Source organism: Amblyraja radiata, chromosome 1 (genome assembly GCF_010909765.2).
Source record: "Amblyraja radiata isolate CabotCenter1 chromosome 1, sAmbRad1.1.pri, whole genome shotgun sequence".
Lineage (NCBI taxonomy): Eukaryota > Metazoa > Chordata > Chondrichthyes > Rajiformes > Rajidae > Amblyraja > Amblyraja radiata.
In genome coordinates this window covers 35,389,018-35,408,858 of record NC_045956.1, presented here as the reverse complement: position 1 = coordinate 35,408,858, position 19,841 = coordinate 35,389,018, and the positions used below count along the sequence as shown (strand labels likewise).

Genomic DNA, 19,841 nt, shown 5'->3' with positions numbered 1-19,841 from the left:
ATTCTTAGATCACTGGGATCTGTTTTGGAGTAAGGGGGAACTGTACAAAAGGGACGGATTGCATCTTAACAGGTGGGGGACCAGCATTCTGGCAGGCAGGTTTGCCACTGCTACACGGGTGGTTTTAAACTGAATAAGGGGGATGGGGTATCGAATGGGATAGTTGAGGATGGAGTTAAAGGGAAAGGGTTTCTTAAATGTGTGAGCGTAGAGACAGAGGGGTGTAAAATGAGGGTAGAAGCAATAGGTAGCAAGGTGAAAAGTAAAAGTGGCAGGCAGACAAATCCAGGGCAAAAATCAAAAAGGGCCACTTTTCAACATAATTGTATAAGGGGTAAGAGTGTTGTAAAAACAAGCCTGAAGGCTTTGTGTCTCAATGCAAGAAGCATTCGTAATAAGGTGGGTGAGTTGAATGTGCAGATAGCTATTAATGACTATGATATAGTTGGGATCACGGAGACATGGCTCCAGGGTGACCAAGGCTGGGAGCTGAACATCCAGGGATATTCAATATTCAGGAGGGATAGACAGAAAGGGAAAGGAGGTGGGGTAGCGTTGCTGGTTAGAGAGCAGATTAACGCAATAGAAAGGAAGGACATTAGCTTGGAGGATGTGGAATCGATATGGGTAGAGCTGAGAAACACTAAGGGGCAGAAAACGCTAGTGGGAGTTGTGTACAGGCCACCTAACAGTAGTAGTGGAGTTGGGGATGGCATCAAACAGGAAATTAGAAATGCGTGCAACAAAGGTAAAACAATTATAATGGGTGACTTCAATCTACATATAGATTGGGTGAATCAAATTGGCAAGGGTGCTGAGGAAGAGGATTTCTTGGGATGTATGCGGGATAGTTTTCTAAACCAACATGTAGAGGAACCAACGAGAGAGCAGGCTATTCTAGATTGGGTATTGAGTAATGAGGAATGGTTAGTTAGCAGTCTTGTTGTGCGTGGCCCCTTGGGAAAGAGTGACTATAATATGGTTGAATTCTTCATTAGGATGGAAAGTGACATTGTTAATTCAGAAACAAGGGTCCTGAACTTAAAGAAAGGTAACTTTGAGGGTATGAGACGTGAATTGGCCAAGATAGACTGGCAATTGATTTTTAATGGGTTGACGGTGGATATGCAATGGAAGGCATTTAAAGACTGCATGGATGAACTACAATTGTTCATCCCAGTTTGGCAAAAAAATAAATCAGGGAAGGTAGTGCATCCGTGGATAACAAGGGAAAGCAGGGATAGTGTCAAAACAAAAGATGAAGCGTACAAATTAGCCAGAAAAAGCAACCTGCCAGAGGACTGGGAGAAATTCAGAGTCCAGCAGAGGAGGACAAAGGGCTTAATTAGGAAAGGGAAAATAGATTATGAAAGAAAACTGGCAGGGAACATAAAAACTGATTGCAAAAGCTTTTATTGATATGTGAAGAGAAAAATATTAGTTAAAACAAATGTAGGTCCCTTGCAGTCAGAAACAGGTGAATTGATCATGGGGAACAAGGACATGGCAGACCAATTGAATAACTACTTTGGTTCTGTCTTCACTAAGGAAGACATAAATAATCTGCCGGAAATAGCAAGGGGGTCAAATGAGATGGAGGAACTGAGTGAAATCCAGGTTAGCCGGGAAGTGGTGTTAGGCAAATTGAATGGATTAAAGGCCGATAAATCCCCAGGGCCAGATAGGCTGCATCCCAGAGTACTTAAGGAAGTAGCCTCAGAAATAGTAGATGCATTAGTGATAATTTTTCAAAACTCTTTAGATTCTGGCGTAGTTCCTGAGGATTGGAGGGTAGCTAATGTAACCCCACTTTTTAAAAAGGGAGGGAGAGAGAAAACGGGGAATTACAGACCAGTTAGTCTAACGTCGGTAGTGGGGAAACTGCTAGAATCAGTTATTAAAGATGGGATAGCAGCACATTTGGAAAGTGGTGAAATCATTGGACAAAGTCAGCAGGGATTTATGAAAGGTAAATCATGTCTGACGAATCTTATAATTCGTCAGACATGCCGGCCTTTATAAATCAGAGCATTGAGTATAGAAGTTGGGATGTAATGTTAAAATTGTACAAGGCATTGGTGAGGCCAATTCTGGAGTATGGTGTACAATTTTGGTCGCCTAATTATAGGAAGGATGTCAACAAAATAGAGAGAGTACAGAGGAGATTTACTAGAATGTTGCCTGGGTTTCAGCAACTAAGTTACAGAGAAAGGTTGAACAAGTTAGGGCTTTATTCTTTGGAGCGCAGAAGGTTAAGGGGGAACTTGATAGAGGTTTTTAAAATGATGAGAGGGATAGACAGAGTTGACGTGGAAAAGCTTTTCCCACTGAGAGTAGGGAAGATTCAAACAAGGGGACATGATTTGAGAATTAAGGGACTGAAGTTTAGGGGTAACATGAGGGGGAACTTCTTTACTCAGAGAGTGGTAGCTGTGTGGAATGAGCTTCCAGTGAAGGTGGTGGAGGCAGGTTCGTTTTTATCATTTAAAAATGAATTGGATAGTTATATGGATGGGAAAGGAATGGAGGGTTATGGTCTGAGCGCAGGTATATGGGACTAGGGGAGATTATGTGTTCGGCACGGACTAGAAGGGTCGAGATGGCCTGTTTCCGTGCTGTAATTGTTATATGGTTATATGGTTATAGAATTTTTCGAGGATGTAACTAGTAGAGTGGATCAGGGAGAATCAGTGGATGTGTTATATTTGGACTTTCAGAAGGCTTTCGACAAGGTCCCACATAAGAGATTAGTATACAAACTTAAAGCACACGGTATTGGGGGTTCAGTATTGATGTGGATAGAGAACTGGCTGGCAGACAGGAAGCAAAGAGTAGGAGTAAACGGGTCCTTTTCACAATGGCAGGCAGTGACTAGTGGGGTACCGCAAGGCTCAGTGCTGGGACCCCAGCTATTTATGATATATATGAATGATTTGGACGAGGGAATTGAATGCAACATCTCCAAGTTTGCGGATGACACGAAGCTGGGGGGCAGTGTTAGCTGTGTGGAGGATGCTAGGAGGCTGCAAGGTGACTTGGATAGGCTGGGTGAGTGGGCAAATGCATGGCAGATGCAGTATAATGTGGATAAATGTGAGGTTATCCACTTTGGTGGCAAAAACAGGAAAGTAGACTATTATCTGAATGGTAGCCGATTAGGAAAGGGGGAGATGCAGCGAGACCTGGGTGTCATGGTACACCAGTCATTGAAAGTAGGCATGCAGGTGCAGCAGGCAGTGAAGAAGGCGAATGGTATGTTAGCATTCATAGCAAAGGGATTTGAGTATAGGAGCAGGGAGGTTCTACTGCAGTTGTACAGGGGCTTGGTGAGACCACACCTGGAGTATTGCGTACAGTTTTGGTCTCCTAATCTGAGGAAAGACATTCTTGCCATAGAGGGAGTACAGAGAAGGTTCACCAGACTGATACCTGGGATGTCAGGACTTTCATATGAAGAAAGACTGGATAGACTCGGTTTGTACTCGCTAGAATTTAGAAGATTGAGGGGGGATCTTATAGAAACTTACAAAATTCTTAAGGGGTTGGACAGGCTAGATGCAGGAAGATTGTTCCCGATGTTGGGGAAGTCCAGAACAAGGGGTCACAGTTTAAGGATAAGGGGGAAATCTTTTAGGACCGAGATGAGGAAAACATTTTTCACACAGAGAGTGGTGAATCTCTGGAATTCTCTGCCACAGAAGGTAGTTGAGGCCATATTGGCTATATTTAAGAGGGAGTTAGATGTGGCCCTTGTGGCTAAAGGGATCAGGGGGTATGGAGAGTAGGCAGGTACAGGATACTGAGTTGGATGATCAGCCATGATCATATTGAATGGCGGTGCAGGCTCAAAGGGCCGAATGGCCTACTCCTGCACCTATTTTCTATGTTTCTATGAAAGTTACTAGAGTATTCTGAGGGATATGATACAATACAATACCGTTTATTTGTCATTTGAACCTCAAATGAAGTTCAAACGAAATTTGGTTTCTGCAGTCATACAACAAGAAAAAAACCAAGACACACACCAACACAATTTACACAAACATCCATCACAGTGGGTCTCCTCCTCACTGTGATGGAAGGCAAAGTCTTGTCTCTCCCCTGCAGGCATTTGGATGGACAAGGGCTGATTAGGGATAGTCAGCATGGTTTTGTATATGGGAGTTTGTGTCTCACAAATCTGATCATTTTTGGAAGACGTGACCATAAAGGTCGGTGAGGGAAGGGCTGTAGATGTATATATGGACTTCAGATATGATAAGGTTCCGCATGGTAGGCTGCTCTGGAATGTTAGATTGCATGGGATCCACAGAGAGATAGCTGAATGGATAGAAAATTGACTTTATGGAATGTTGCTTCTCAGACTAGATGCCTGTGACCAGTGGTGTGCCTCAGGGTTCGGTACTGGGCCCGTTACTGTTTGTCATCTACATCAATAATTTGGATGAGAACATACAGGGCAAGATTAGCAACTTTGCTGATGATACAAAAGTGGGTGGTATTGTAGATAGTGAAGATAGTTCTCAAAAAGTGCAGCAGGATCTTGATCGATTGGCCAGGTGGGCGGAGGAATAGTTGATGGAATTTAATACAAAGAAATGTCAGGTGTTGCATTTTGGGAAACACATGGGCAGAGCCTTCAGCACATTGGTATTAATCAGACAGATATTGTGTGTAGAAATGAGAAGCTCACATAAACAAAACATTGGTGAGGTCACCTTTTAAAGTATTGTGTTCAGTTCTGGGCACCATGTTATGGGAAAGATGTTGTCAAGCTGGAAAGGGTGCAGAGAAGATTTACAAGTCACCAGGACTTGAGGGTCTGGGCTATAGGGAGAGGTTGAGCAAATTGGGACGAGCGCAGGAGGATGAGAGGTGATCTTATCGAGGTGGACAAAATCATGAGGGGAATAGATCGGGTAAACGCACAGAGTCTTTGCCCAGAGTAGGAGAATCGAGAACCAGAGGACATAGATTTAAGGTGAGGGAGGAAAGATTTAATAGGAACCTGAGGGGTAACATCTTTTACACAAACGGTGGTGGGTGCATGGAACGAGCTGCCGGAGGAGGGAGTTGAGGCAGGGACTATCCAACATTTAAGAAACATTTAGACAGGTACATGGATAGGACAGGTTTGGAGGGATAAATGCAGATGTGGGATTAGTGTAGATGGGACATGTTGGTTGGTGTGGGCAAGTTGGGCTGAATGGCCTGCTTTCACGCTGTATGACTCTCACATTTGTCAGGTTTAAATTCCTGTTGCCATTGATGTGCTTAACTTGCCATTTAAGCTTGACGACTTGATTTAATCCATCTCATGCTGCAGTCTGAGACAATTATCCTCACTCTCCACACCACCACTCAGTTTGGTGGCAGCTACAAGTTAGTCACACCTCCTGCATTTGTATCCAAATTGTTGGTGTAAATGAAAGGACTAGTGCTGATCTTGTAGGACACCTTTGCTCAGATCAACCCTCCATCAAGATCTGCCTCCTACTACAAAGCCGGCTGCACTGGACCCCATGGATCACAACCGTCTGCATCTGACAAAGGTTCTACTGAAGTCCGCGGGGACACCACCCATCTCACACTGAGAGTCAGGAAAGTCACTGAAGAAGGGTCTCTACCCAAAACGTCACCTTTTCCTTTTCTCCAGAGATGCTGCCTGATCCGCTGAGTTACTCCAGCTTTTTGTGTCTTTCTTCGGTTTATGCCAGCATCTGCAGTTCCTTCCTACACCACCCATTACATTGTTCTCCTCTAAGATACTTAATTCCCACCTCAATAAATGTCATTAAATTTGCGGGACAGATTTTCACAGAAACAGTCTACCGAACAGTCTCCGCAACGGCTAGGTTGTTGCCTTGATCCTCCAACCTACTTCTTTGTGGACATTGCACTTTTTCTGTGCAACTGTAACGCTGTAACACTACATTCTGCACTACTTGTTTTTGTAATTGTAATTGAAGAAAGGTCCCAACCCAAAATGTCGCCTGTACATTCCTTCCACCGTTGCTGCTTGAGCCAGTGAGTTCCTCCAGCACTTTTTGTTTTGTTCATGATTCCAGCATCTACAGTTCCTTATGCCTCTATAGAATGATGTGGTTTGAGTGCATAGTGTGTAAACAAAAGCTGTTTCACTGTATCTCGGTACATGTGATAATAAGAAACAATGCCAAAGTCGAGGTATGTAGAAATTAATTCAGTGGGACAGGAGCAGGCAGAAACAATGGGTCTGCCAGGGCAGTTGTGTTTGTGGATTTGTGGGAGAAGGTAAAATCGAGCTGTGCGGGGCTGGGAAACGATAAGGTTGGAGGCTGTGGAGGGCAGAGAGCCGGAACTCTGACCCAAAATGTAGGGGAGAGAGAAGAAAAAGAAAATAATCAGAGAATAAGAGAGGGTGGGTTTCTTAAATGTGTATATTTTAATGCTAGGAGCATTGTAAGAAAAGTGGATGAACTTAGAGCCTGGATTGACACCTGGAAGTATGATGTTGTGGCGATCAGTGAAACATGGTTGCAGGAGGGCTGTGATTGGAAACTAAATATTCCAGGATTTCATTGCTTCAGGTGTGATAGAATTGGAGGGGCAAGAGGTGGAGGTGTTGCATTGCTTATCAGGGAAGATATTACAGCAGTGCTTTGGCAGGATAGATTAGAGGGCTCGTCTAGGGAGGCTATTTGGATGGAACTGAGAAATGGGAAAGGGGTAGCAACATTTATAGGGGTGTATTATAGACCGCCAAATGGGGAGCGAGAATTGGAAGAGCAAATATGTAAGGAGATTGCAGATATTAGTAGTAAGCACAAGGTAGTGATTGTGGGAGATTTCAATTTTCCACACATAGACTGGGAAACACATTCTGTAAATGGGCTGGATGGGTTGGAGTTTGTAAAATGTGTGCAGGATAGTTTTTTGCAACAATACATAGAAGTACCTACTAGAGAAGGGGCGGTACTGGACCTCCTGTTAGGAAATGAGATGGGTCAGGTGGCAGAGGTATGCGTTGGGGAACAGTTCGGGTCCAGTGATCACAATACCATTAGTTTCAATATAATTATGGAGAGGGACAAAACTGGACCTAGGGTTGAGATTTTTGATTGGAGAAAGGCTAACTTTGAGGAGATGCGAAAGGATTTAAAAGGAGTAAATTGGGACAGTTTGTTTTATGGGAAAGATGTGGAAGAGAAATGGAGTACATTTAAAGGTGACATTTTAAGAGTACAGAATCTTTATGTCCCTGTTCGGTTGAAAGGAAATCGTAAAAATTGTAAAGAGCCATGGTTTTCAAGGGAAATTGGACACTTGGTTCGGAAAAAGAGGGAGATCTACAATAGTTATAGGCAGCATGGAGTAAATGAGGTGCTTGAGGAGTATAAAGAATGTAAAAAGAATCTTAAGAAAGAAATTAGAAAAGCTAAAAGAAGATATGAGGTTGCTTTGGTAAGTAAGGTAAAAGTAAATCCGAAGGGTTTAATAGCAAAAGGATAACGAGGGATAAAATTGGTCCATTAGAGAGTCAGAGTGGCCAACTATCTGCAGAGCCAAAAGATATGGGAGAGATATTGAACAGTTTCTTTTCTTCGGTATTCACCAAGGAGAAGGATATTGAATTATGTGAGGTAAGGGAAACAAGTAGAGTAGCTATGGAAACTATGAGGATCAAAGAAGAGGAAGTACTGACACTTTTGAGAAATATAAAAGTGGATAAGTCTCCAGGTCCGGACAGGATATTCCCTAGGACATTGAGGGAAGTTAGTGTAGAAATAGCAGGGGCTATGGCAGAAATATTTCAAATGTCATTAGAAACGGGAATAGTGCCGGAGGATTGGCGTACAGCGCATGTTGTTCCATTGTTTAAAAAGGGGTCTAAGAGTAAACCTAGCAATTATAGACCTGTTAGTTTGACGTCAGTGGTGGGCAAATTAATGGAAAGAATACTTAGAGATAATATATATAAGCATCTGGATAAACAGGGTCTGATTAGGAACAGTCAACATGGATTTGTGCCTGGAAGGTCATGTTTAACTAATCTTCTTGAATTTTTTGAAGATGTTACTCGGGAAATTGATGAGGGTAAAGCAGTGGATGTTATGTATATGGACTTCAGTAAGGCCTTTGACAAGGTTCCTCATGGAAGGTTGGTTAAGAAGGTTCAATGGTTGGGTATTAATGGTGGAGTAGCAAGATGGATTCAACAGTGGCTGAATGGGAGATGCCAGAGAGTAATGGCGGATGGTTGTTTGTCAGGTTGGAGGCCAGTGACTAGTGGGGTGCCACAGGGATCTGTGTTGGGTCCACTGTTGTTTGTCATGTACATCAATGATCTGGACGATGGCGTGGTAAATTGGATTAGTAAGTATGCAGATGATACTAAGATAGGTGGGGTTGCGGGTAATGAAGTAGAGTTTCAAAGTCTACAGAGAGATTTATGCCAGTTGGAAGAGTGGGCTGAAAGATGGCAGATGGAGTTTAATGCTGATAAGTGTGAGGTGCTACAACTTGGCAGGACAAATCAAAATAGGACGTACATGGTAAATGGTAGGGAATTGAAGAATGTATGTGAACAGAGGGATCTGGGAATAACTGTGCACAGTTCCCTGAAAGTGGAATCTCATGTAGATAGGGTGGTAAAGAAAGCTTTTGGTGTGCTGGCCTTTATAAATCAGAGCATTGAGTATAGAAGTTGGGATGTAATGTTAAAATTGTACAAGGCATTGAAGAGGCCAATTCTGGAGTATGGTGTGCAATTTTGGTCGCCTAATTATAGGAAGGATGTCAACAAAATAGAGAGAGTACAGAGGAGATTTACTAGGATGTTGCCTGGGTTTCAGCAACTAAGTTACAGAGAAAGGTTGAACAAGTTAGGGCTTTATTCTTTGGAGCGCAGAAGGTTAAGGGGGGACTTGATAGAGGTTTTTAAAATGATGAGAGGGATAGACAGAGTTGACGTGGAAAAGCTTTTCCCACTGAGAGTAGGGAAGATTCAAACAAGGGGACATGACTTGAGAATTAAGGGACTGAAGTTTAGGGGTAACATGAGGGGTAACTTCTTTACTCAGAGAGTGGTAGCTGTGTGGAATGAGCTTCCAGTGAAGGTGGTGGAGGCAGGTTCGTTTTTATCATTTAAAAATAAATTGGATAGTTATATGGATGGGAAAGGAATGGAGGGTTATGGTCTGAGCGCAGGTATATGGGACTAGGGGAGATTATGTGTTCGGCACGGACTAGAAGGGTCGAGATGGCCTGTTTCCGTGCTGTAATTGTTATATGGTTATTATATGGTTATATGGTTAAGTGATAAAATCTGAAATATTAAGGCCTGGTGTGTGATATTAAGGCCTGGTGCTCATCTGTGGGGTCCAAGGATAAGTAGGAGGGGGTGTCTGAGAGTTGTCGCCTGGCCTCAGTCCGGTAGAGGTCAGCGAGCTAGACTACCACGACACCTCCATTGTCAGCAGGTTAGATTATAATGTCAGGATTGCTGCAGAGTGAGCGGAGGGCTGTACATTCAGAGGGGGTGAGGTTGGAGTAGATAAGGGGAGTGGAAAAATTGAGAAGGTTGATGCCTCGTCGGCAGTTAGAAATGAAGAGGAGGTGTGAGCTGGAAATGTCTCCCTACCTTTGGGCCAGCAGCAGAGATGATGATGATCCCTGGGGACTGGATCCAGGGCTCGCCGTCCACCTGCAGAGGGATGGCCTTGAGCAGCGTCACGCGGAAGTAGGTGCCCTGTGCTATCCGGATGCCAGACCGCAGGCCGCTCTGCACCTGCCCCTGAATATGGCAAAGACACACCATTAACCTGCAGCACACCCAGCATCATCGCCCACTACCAACAAAGCACTACAATTACGCAGCTGAACATCACACTTTCTCTACGTCTGATTGACTAGAGCTGAGGTTTTAAGGTGAGGGGAGGGGGTAAGATTGAATAACAACCTGAGGGGTAACATGTACACAGAGAGAGGTAATGTATGGGATGAGCTGCCAGAGGAGGTAGTTGAGGCAGGGACTATCACAACGTTTAGGAGACATTTGGACAGGTACATGGATAGGACAGGTTTAGATATAGGACAAACACAGGCTGTTTAACTCGATGACTTTGGCATGCGAATGTTTAGTTTAGTTTAGAGATACAGCATGGAAACAGGCCCTTTGGCCCATTGAATCTACACCAACCACTAGTTTTATGCTATCCCACTCTCGCATCCACTCCCTACACACTACGGGCAATTTACAGAAGCCAATTAACCTACAAACGTGCACGTCTTTGGAGTGTGGGAGGAAACTGGAGCACCCGGAGAAAACCCACGCGGTCACAGGGGGAACGTACAAACTCTGTACAGACAGCGCCCATAGTCAGTCTCAAGCCCGGGTCTCTGGCGCTGTAAGGCAGCAACTACCACTGCGCCATCGTGCCGAATGTGATGACTTTTGACAAAATGGTTTATAGGGAAGGACGGAATGGGGGACAGATAATTTGAGTTAATAGCAGGACTGTTTAATGTGTGCAATATTCTACTGCAGCCCCAAGACAGGATGCAGAGAGCAGTGCGAGTGTCAATCAGGGGGAGAGTGGCCATCTGGAATTTAACCACTCCGGGTATGAGTGACCTCAAGCGGACCCGCAGACTCCACTCACAGGCACACATCTCCACAGATGCTGCCTGACCCACTGAGTTACTCCAGCACTCTGTGTCCATGTTCTCCAGAGATGCTGCCTGACCCGCTGAGTTACTCCAGCACTCTGTGTGTTCCACATTTGTGTCTTTACCATATGAACCACACCAGTAACTCCGACGACTTCCAGCATCCCGTCATCGATGCGGGGCCGGTCATAGTGGCCGTCACTGTCTCCGCCCCACAGATCTGCTCCTGATCCCCAGCTGTGAACACAATCAGATAGCACCGAGGTAAGCACCACAATAAATCAGTAATATGCTGCTTCATTGTAAACACCATTCATTCAGTCCACAAACTCCTTCCACACCACACAGTTTATGGCAACCATACCATTTATAAAACACTGCTACCTATCATTTTCCATTTGGTTTAGTTCAGAGATACAGAGCGGAAAAAGGCCCTTCGGCCAACCAGCGATCCCCGCACACTAACACTACCCTACACACACTAGGGACAATTTACATTTATACCAAGCCAATTAACCTACAAACCTGCACGTCTTTGGAGTGTGGGAGCAAACCGGGGATCTCAGAGAAAACCCACGCAGGTGGAGAATGGGGAGAACGTGCAAACTCAATGCAGGCAGCACCCGTAGTGTGGTTGTGACCCATTGCCCCCTTTCACCAAATGTCACAGAACAGAGAGAGGTGCAGGGGAGTGGGAGGGGGGAGTGAGGGGGGGGGGGGGGAGTGAGAGGAGGAAGAGGGAGATAGATGAGGGGAGGGGATGGGGAGGAGGGGTGGGGATGGGGGAAGGGGTGGGGATGGGGATGGGGGAGGTGGGTATGGGGGAGGGGTGGGGATGGGCGAGGGGTGGGTATGGGGGGGAGAGGTGATGGGGGATGGGTGAGAATGAGGAGGGGCGGAGATGGGGGAGGAGTAGAGATGGGGGAGGGGTGGGGTTGAGGGGGAGGGGTGGGAATGGGGGATGGGGTCGGTATTGGGGGAGGGATGGTGTGGCAATGGGGGCAGGGGTGGGGATGGGAGGGGTGGCAATGGGGGAGGGGTGGGGATGGGAGGGGTGGCAATGGGGGAGGGGTGGGGATGAGGGGCTGACCTGGGGATGTTGAGGAAGATGAGGCCCTCGATGCTGGGCAGTTCGAGCTCCTTGTCATCCACCTGCAGCTTGATTTCCTTATGTAGACCACGTGTGTGGCTGATCTTCTGTAGACCCACCTTCACGTACATCCCCTTGTTATGAAACCTGCCGTACAAAACATAAATCAAATGGGAAAGAAAGAAAATATATTTACAGTCACTGAAATAATGATTAAAGTCAAATAGTCCCAACTACCCTCCTGCAGTCCCCACTGCCACCAACTCCACCTCACTTGGTGTGAAGATCACGTCGGGAAGAACTGCAGATGCTGGTTTACATCAAAGATAGACACAAAATACTGGAGCAACTCATCGGGACAGGCAGCATCTCTGGCGAGAAAGAATGGGTGACGTTTCTGGTTGAAACACTTGAGTCTGAAGAACGGCCTCAGCCCAAAACCTCTGTCCATTCCCTTCACAGATGCTGCATGTCCTGCTGGGTTACTCCAGCACTTTGTGTTTTACTGAAGTTTCCATAATCTGGAGTTTCTTGTGTGTTGTGTGTTTGTGTATCACAGATCAGCAGACAACAGAAGGGTGGAATAATCCCACAGTGTTGTTCCTCAATAAAGGATCAGGCAGGTCCCAACAAGGGGACTCCCGCAGAACCGTGCGGAAGTGTAGTTGGGGAAGTGGCGGTGGGGAAGTGTAGGTGGGGAAGTGACGGTGGGGAAGTGTAGGTGGGGAAGTGTAGGTGGGGAAGTGACGGTGGGGAAGTGGCGGTGGGGAAGTGGCGGTGGGGAAGTGGCGGTGGGGAAGTGTAGGTGGGGAAGTGACGGTGGGGAAGTGGCAGTGGGGAAGTGGCGGTGGGGAAGTGTAGGTGGGGAAGTGGCGGTGGGGAAGTGACGGTGGGGAAGTGTAGGTGGGGAAGTGGCGGTGGGGAAGTGACGGTGGGGAAGTGTAGGTGGGGAAGTGTAGGTGGGGAAGTGTAGGTGGGGAAGTGTCGGTGGGGAAGTGTAGGTGGGGAAGTGGCGGTGGGGAAGTGTAGGTAGGGAAGTGTAGGTGGGGAAGTGTAGGTGGGGAAGTGACGGTGGGGAAGTGTAGGTGGGGAAGTGACGGTGGGGAAGTGGCGGTGGGGAAGTGGCGGTGGGGAAGTGGCGGTGGGGAAGTGTAGGTAGGGAAGTGTAGGTGGGGAAGTTGCGGTGGGGAAGTGGCGGTGGGGAAGTGTAGGTGGGGAAGTGTAGGTGGGGAAGTGTAGGTGGGGAAGTGGCGGTGGGGAAGTGACGGTGGGGAAGTGTAGGTGGGAAGTGGCGGTGGGGAAGTGGCGGTGGGGAAGTGGCGGTGGGGAAGTTACGGTGGATACAGAGTGTGGATGATAAGGTCCCATACAGGGTTGATTTGTTGGTGGCGATAAAATAGCAGGAATTGGTTATTGGATTTTTTAAGGGACAAATGTTTAGGGGTAACATGAGGGGGAACTTCTTTACTCAGAGAGTGGTAGCGGTGTGGAATGAGCTTCCAGTGGAAGTGGTGGAGGCAGGTTCGTTGGTATCATTTAAAAATAAATTGGATAGGCATATGGATGAGAAGGGAATGGAGGGTTATGGTATGAGTGCAGGCAGGTGGGACTAAGGGAAAATAATTGTTCGGCACGGACTTGTAGGGCCGAGATGGCCTGTTTCCGTGCTGTAATTGTTATATGGTTATATGATAAGACGTTCATCAGGGGAATGATCAGATCGTTGCTGGTCCAGGGGCTCAGGCCACATGTTGGTGCAGGGTGGGCAGGGAGTGGGATGAGGGGAGAACACGGGAGCTTCGTGGGTGAGTTGCAGGTTGGTTCAGTGAGGGACGGGGAAACGGGGCAGGTGCATGTGTGGGGGTGGAGTTGGTGCAGGAGGGGGGGATTCAGGTTCAGGTACATCGAGCAGCCGGCATCTGCACACAGGGTCCCTGCCACCTGGATGGGAGGGAAGCCGATATCCTCGCAGGGAGAGGCGGTGGTGGCAAATACACCAGTCGCTGAGTGGGGCATTGACGGGGAGGAGGAGGGTCAGGAGCAGTAAAGGTGAAAGGGCAGCCAGGCCAGGGGAGGGCAGGGAATGTGGCAATGCACTGTGAGGAGTGTGGATAAAGCAGGTGAGCGGCCTGGGTGAGTGCGGGAGACTGTGATGTGTGGGCATTAAGGAGAGGGTCACCAGTGATGTGTGGGCATTAAGGAGAGGGTCACCAGTGATGTGTGGGTATTAAGGAGAGGGTCACCAGTGATGTGTGGGCATTAAGGAGAGGGTCACCAGTGATGTGTGGGTATTAAGGAGAGGGTCACCAGATGGACAGTGCAGGCAGTTGCAGGTTCCAGGGTTTGGACCTGCAGACGTGATAGCGAGGGTGAGAGTTGGGGGAGTTGTGAGAGGTGACTGTCCCTGTTGTGTGTGCTTGCTCACATATACAGGCTTCCGATGGGGAGAGGGAAGGTGCAGAGTAATAACCTGCTGTTGAACTTGCCGGGGTCGTCCAGCCGAGCCTGGTGAAAGTCCAGGCTGAGCTCAGCATCGATGCCCAGCCCACAGTAGTTGTTCATATGTACGATCTGCTGAGATAAAGCAGCACACTGTAGGTAAAAGCTTAGACTGCACACACCCACACATTCATGCACGACTCAATGTCCACAATTACATCACGGTATTTATCCAGCTCCCTGTCTCTCACACACCATTGTAAAGGCAACTCTACATCTTGCAGTTGGTAACGTAATAAATGCAACAGAAAACGTCAAAAAGTAACACGTGTCAGTGTATGCAGTCTGTGGGTGTGAGGCTGTGGGTGTGTGGGTGTGAGGCTGTGAGTGTGAGACTGTGGGTGTGTGAGTGTGAGGCCATGGGTGTGAGTGTGAGGCTGAGTGTGAGACTGGGTGTGTGAGTGTGAGACTGGGTGTGTGAGTGTGAGGCTGTGGGTGTGAGGCTGCGGGTGTGAGGCTGCGGGTGTATATTAAGGGGAAAATGGTAACTAGGAGGAGTATCGAGTTGTCAAGGACTAAAGTGGACATCTATACATGGGGCCACAGGAGGTGGACAAGGTGCTCAACGAGCATTAGCCTCCTGTTTTAATTGTAGAGCGATATGAAGACTAGGAAATATGGGACAGTTAATGGTGATGTCTTGAGAACAATCTGTACTATGTTGAAGGAAGTTCTGAATGTCCTATGGGAGATATCGACCAAGCACAGGCAAGTGGAACTAACATAAATGGGGCATCTTGGTTGGTATGGACAAGTTGGGCCACAAGTCATCTTTCCGTGTGGTACGACTGTGACTCTGTGCATAAAGGTAGACAAATCTCCTGCGTATGATCAGATACATCCGACACCATGGGAAGCCAGAGTAGAAATTACGGGAGCCCTGGCTGAGATATATGAATCACCATTATTTACGGGTGAAGGACACAAGACTGGAGGGTGGCTAATGGTGTGGGAACTATTGACCAGTGAGCCTAACCTCTGTAAGTTACTAAAGAGGATTCCACGGGATAAGAAACACATTTGGAAAGACCATATAACATATAACCATATAACAATTACAGCACGGAAACAGGCCATCTCGGCCCTACAAGTCCGTGCCGAACAATTATTTTTCCTTAGTCCCACCTGCCTGCACTCATACCATAACCCTCCATTCCCTTCTCATCCATATGCCTATCCAATTTATTTTTAAATGATACCAACGAACCTGCCTCCACCACTTCCACTGGAAGCTCATTCCACACCGCATCTTTACTCAGAGAGTGGTAACTCTCTGAGTAAAGAAGTTCCCCCTCATGTTACCCCTAAACCTCTGTCCCTTAATTCTGAAGTCATGTCCTCTTGTTTGAATCTTCCCTATTCTCAAAAGGAAAAGCTTGTCCACATCAACTCTGTCTATCCCTCTCATCATTTTAAAGACCTCTATCAAGTCCCCCCTTAACCTTCTGCGCTCCAGAGAATAAAGACCTAACTTATTCAACCTATCTCTGTAACTTAGTTGTTGAAACCCAGGCAACATTCTAGTAAATCTCCTCTGTACTCTCTCTATTTTGTTGACATCCTTCCTATAATTGGGCAACCAAAATTGTACACCATACTCCAGATTTGGTCTCACCAATGCCTTGTACAATTTTAACATTACATCCCAGCTTCTATACTCAATGCTCTGATTTATAAAGGCTAGCATACCAAAAGCTTTCTTTACCACCCTGTCTATATGAGATTCCACCTTCAAGGAACTATGCACGGTTATTCCCAGATCCTTCTGTTCAACTGCATTCTTCAATTCCCTACCATTTACCATGTACGTCCTATTTTGATTTGTCCTGCCAAGGTGTAGCACCTCACATTTATCAGCATTAAACTCCATCTGCCATCTTTCAGCCCATTCTTCCAAATGGCCTAAATCACTCTGTAGACTTTGGAAATCCTCTTCATTATCCACACCCCCCCCTATCTTGGTATCATCTGCATACTTACTAATCCAATTTACCACACCTTCATCCAGATCATTGATGTACATGACAAATAACAAAGGACCCAACACAGATCCCTGAGGCACCCCACTAGTCACCTGCCTCCAACCCGACAAACAGCCATCCACCATTACCCTCTGGCTTCTCCCATTCAGCCACTGCTGAATCCATCTTGCTATTCCTGCATTTATACCCAACAGTTTAACCTTCTTAATCAAACTTCCATGAGGAACCTTGTCAAAGGCCTTACTAAAGTCCATATAGACAACATCCACTGCTTTACCCTCGTCAATTTCCCTAGTAACCTCTTCAAAAAATTCAAGAAGATTAGTCAAACATGACCTTCCAGGCACAAATCCATGTTGACTGTTCCTAATCAGACCCTGTTTATCCAGATGCTTATATATATTATCTCTAAGTATCTTTTCCATTAATTTGCCCACCACTGAAGTCAAACTAACAGGTCTATAATTGCTAGGTTTACTCTTAGACCCCTTTTTAAACAATGGAACAACATGCGCAGTACGCCAATCCTCGGGGACTATTCCCGTTTCTAATGACATTTGAAATATTTCTGTCATAGCCCCGGCTATTTCTACACTAACTTCCCTCAATGTCCTAGGGAATATCCTGTCAGGACCTGGAGACTTATCCACTTTTATATTTTTCAAAAGTGTCAGTACTTCTTTTACTTTGAAACTCATAGTATCCATAGCTACTCTACTAGTTTCCCTTACCTCACATAATTCAATATCCTTCTCCTTGGTGAATACCAAAGAAAAGAAATTGTTCAATATCTCCCCCATCTCTTTTGGCTCTGCAGATAGCTGTCCACTCTGTCTCTCCAATGGGCCAATTTTATCCCTCGTTATCCTTTTGCTATTAATATAGCTGTAGAAACCCTTTGGATTTACTTTCACCTTACTTGCCAAAGCAACCTCATATCTTCTTTTAGCTTTTCTAATTTATTTCTTAAGATTCTTTTTACATTCCTTATACTCCTCAAGCACCTCATTTACTTCATGCTGCCTATAATTATTGTAGATCTCCCTCTTTTTCTGAACAAGATGTCCAATTTCCCTTGAAAACCAGGGCTCTTTCCGATTTTTACTGTTTCCTTTCAACCGAACAGGAACATAAAGATTCTGTACTCTTAAAAATTCCCCTTTAAATGTCCTCCATTTCTCTTCTACATCCTTCCCATAAAACTAAATGTCCCAGTTCACTCCTTTTAAATCATTTCGCATCTCATCAAAGTTAGCCTTTCTCCAATCAAAAATCTCAACCCAAGGTCCAGTTCTGACCCTCTCCATAATTATATTGAAACTAATGGTATTGTGATCACTGGACCCGAAGTGCTCCCCAACGCATACCTCCGCCACCTGTCCCGTCTCATTTCCTAACAGGAGGTCCAGCACTGCCCCTCCTCTAGTAGGTACCTCTATGTATTGCTGCAAAAAACTATCCTGCACACATTTTACAAACTCCAAACCATCCAGCCCATTTACAGAATGTGTTTCCCAGTCTATATGTGGAAAGTTGAAATCTCCCACAATCACTACCTTGTGCTTACTACTAATATCTGCAATCTCCTTACATATTTGCTCTTCCAATTCTCGATCCCCATTTGGCGGCCCTATAAGTGTTGCTACACCTTTCCCACTTCTCAGTTCCACCCAAATAGCCTCCCTAGATGAGCCCTCCAATCTATCCTGCCAAAGCACTACTGTAATATCTTCCCTGATAAGCAATGCAACACCTCCACCTCTTTCCCCTCCAATTATATCACACCTGAAGCAACGAAATCCTGGAATATTTAGTTTCCAATCACAGCCCTCCTGCAACCATGTTTCACTGATCGCCACAACATCATACTTCCAGGTGTCTATCCAGACCCTAAGCTCATCCACCTTTCTTACAATGCTCCTAGCATTAAAATATGCACATTTAAGAAACCCCACGCCTCTTATTCTCTGTTTATTTCCTTTTTCTTCTTTCTCCTCTTGTGTCCGAGTGCTTCCCTTTTCTGCTTCCTGCCTCCCATTCTGTCTACTAGCTTTCTCTATTTGAGTCCCTCGCCCCAACCATTCTAGTTTAAAGTCTCCCCAGTAGCCTTTGCAAATTTCCCTGCCAGGATATTGGTCCCCCTCGGGTTCAAGTGCAACCCATCCTTTCTGTACAGGTCCCACCTTCCCCAAAAGAAGTCCCAATGATCCAGAAACTTGAATCCCTGCCTTCTGCACCAGTCTTTCAGCCACGCATCTATCCTCCACCTCGCTCCATTCCTACTCTCACTGTCGCGTGGCACAGGCAGTAATCCTGAGATTGTTACCTTTTTGGTCCTTTTCCTTAACTCTCCTCCCAACTCCCTAAATCCTCCCTTCTGGACCTCTTCCCTTTTTGTCATTGGTACCTATATGTACCACGACCTCAAGCTCCTCTCCCTCTGATTTCAGGATATCTTGGACGCGTTGAGACACGTCCGAGACCTTGGCACCAGGGAGGCAGACCACCATTCTGGTCTCCTGACTGCGTCCACAGAATCGCCTATCCGACCCCCTAACAATAGAGTCCCCAATTACTATTGCCCTCTTCTTTTTGTCCCTACCTTTCGGAGCAACAGGGCCGGTCTCTGTGCTGGAGGCCCGTCCGCTGTCGCTACCCCCGGGCAGGCTGTCACCCCCATCCGTACTCAAACAGGAGTACTTATTTGCAAGGTGTACCGACATTGGAGTACTCACTCGTCCCTGCCTCTGCCCCTTACCCTTCCTAATCGTGACCCACATGTCTCTCTCCCGTGGTTTTGGAGTGACCACCTCCCTATAACTCCTCTCTATGACCTCCTCACTCTCCCTGACCAGACAGAGGTCATCGAGCTGCTGCTCCAGGATCCTAATACGGTCCCTTAGGAGCCCCATCTCGACGCACCTGGTGCAGATGTGGACGTCTGGAGGGCCATCCGACACCATGACCTCCCACATCTGACATCCAGAACAGGAAACTGCTCTGGCTGTCATTCTCCCGCCTTACCCTGGATCCGATACAAGTACAATACAATACAAACTGCTGGGAGAAATCAGCAGGTATCTGACTCACAACAGCTGCTCCCTCTTGACCTTTAAACTGTACCTTTATTATATAAACAAAAAGCACTGTACCCTTAGCTCACTGTACCTTTACTAAAGCACTGTACCTTTAGTCCACTGTACCCTTAGCTCACTGTACCTTTACTAAAGCACTGTACCCTTAGCTCACTGTACCTTTAACCAGAAAGCAGAAATGCTAACCTGAGGTTGCACCCAATCAGCTGCTTCCTCTAGTCTGCTTCCACCAATCAGCGGCTTCCACCAGAACTATGGAGTGTGGAACGTTACAGATTTCGGTAAAAGCCCCGCGCCCGATTTAAACACTCACCGCCCTGACCCTCCTCCACTCACTCCAACGGTTCCCGGGCCTCTGTGAAAGCAAGCCCCGCGCTCGATTTAAATACTCACAGCCCTGACCCTCCCCCACTCGCTCCAACGGTTCCCGGGCCTCTGAGGTGGGTTAGGACTATTGAGCATGGTTTTATGCATGGTAGATCATGTCTCACGGATTTGATTGAGTTATTTGAAGATGTAACCATG

At 46.4% G+C, this 19,841-nt stretch overlaps 1 protein-coding gene across 2 annotated transcripts in view; it reads right to left on the bottom strand.

Moving 5' to 3' along the window:
* Positions 1-19,841, bottom strand: part of dgkq (diacylglycerol kinase theta) — a 128,915-nt gene that overhangs the window by 5,493 nt on the left and 103,581 nt on the right. Inside the window, exons 19-22 of one of the 2 annotated variants that reach the window (XM_033020457.1) lie at positions 14,211-14,314; positions 11,741-11,887; positions 10,776-10,887; positions 9,623-9,775 (exon numbers count right to left, since the gene is read on the bottom strand). In XM_033020457.1, coding sequence (XP_032876348.1) covers positions 9,623-9,775; positions 10,776-10,887; positions 11,741-11,887; positions 14,211-14,314 — 516 coding nt within the window. The remainder of the gene's footprint in view (positions 1-9,622; positions 9,776-10,775; positions 10,888-11,740; positions 11,888-14,210; positions 14,315-19,841) is intronic. The other variant, XM_033020458.1, reaches the window with a different exon arrangement.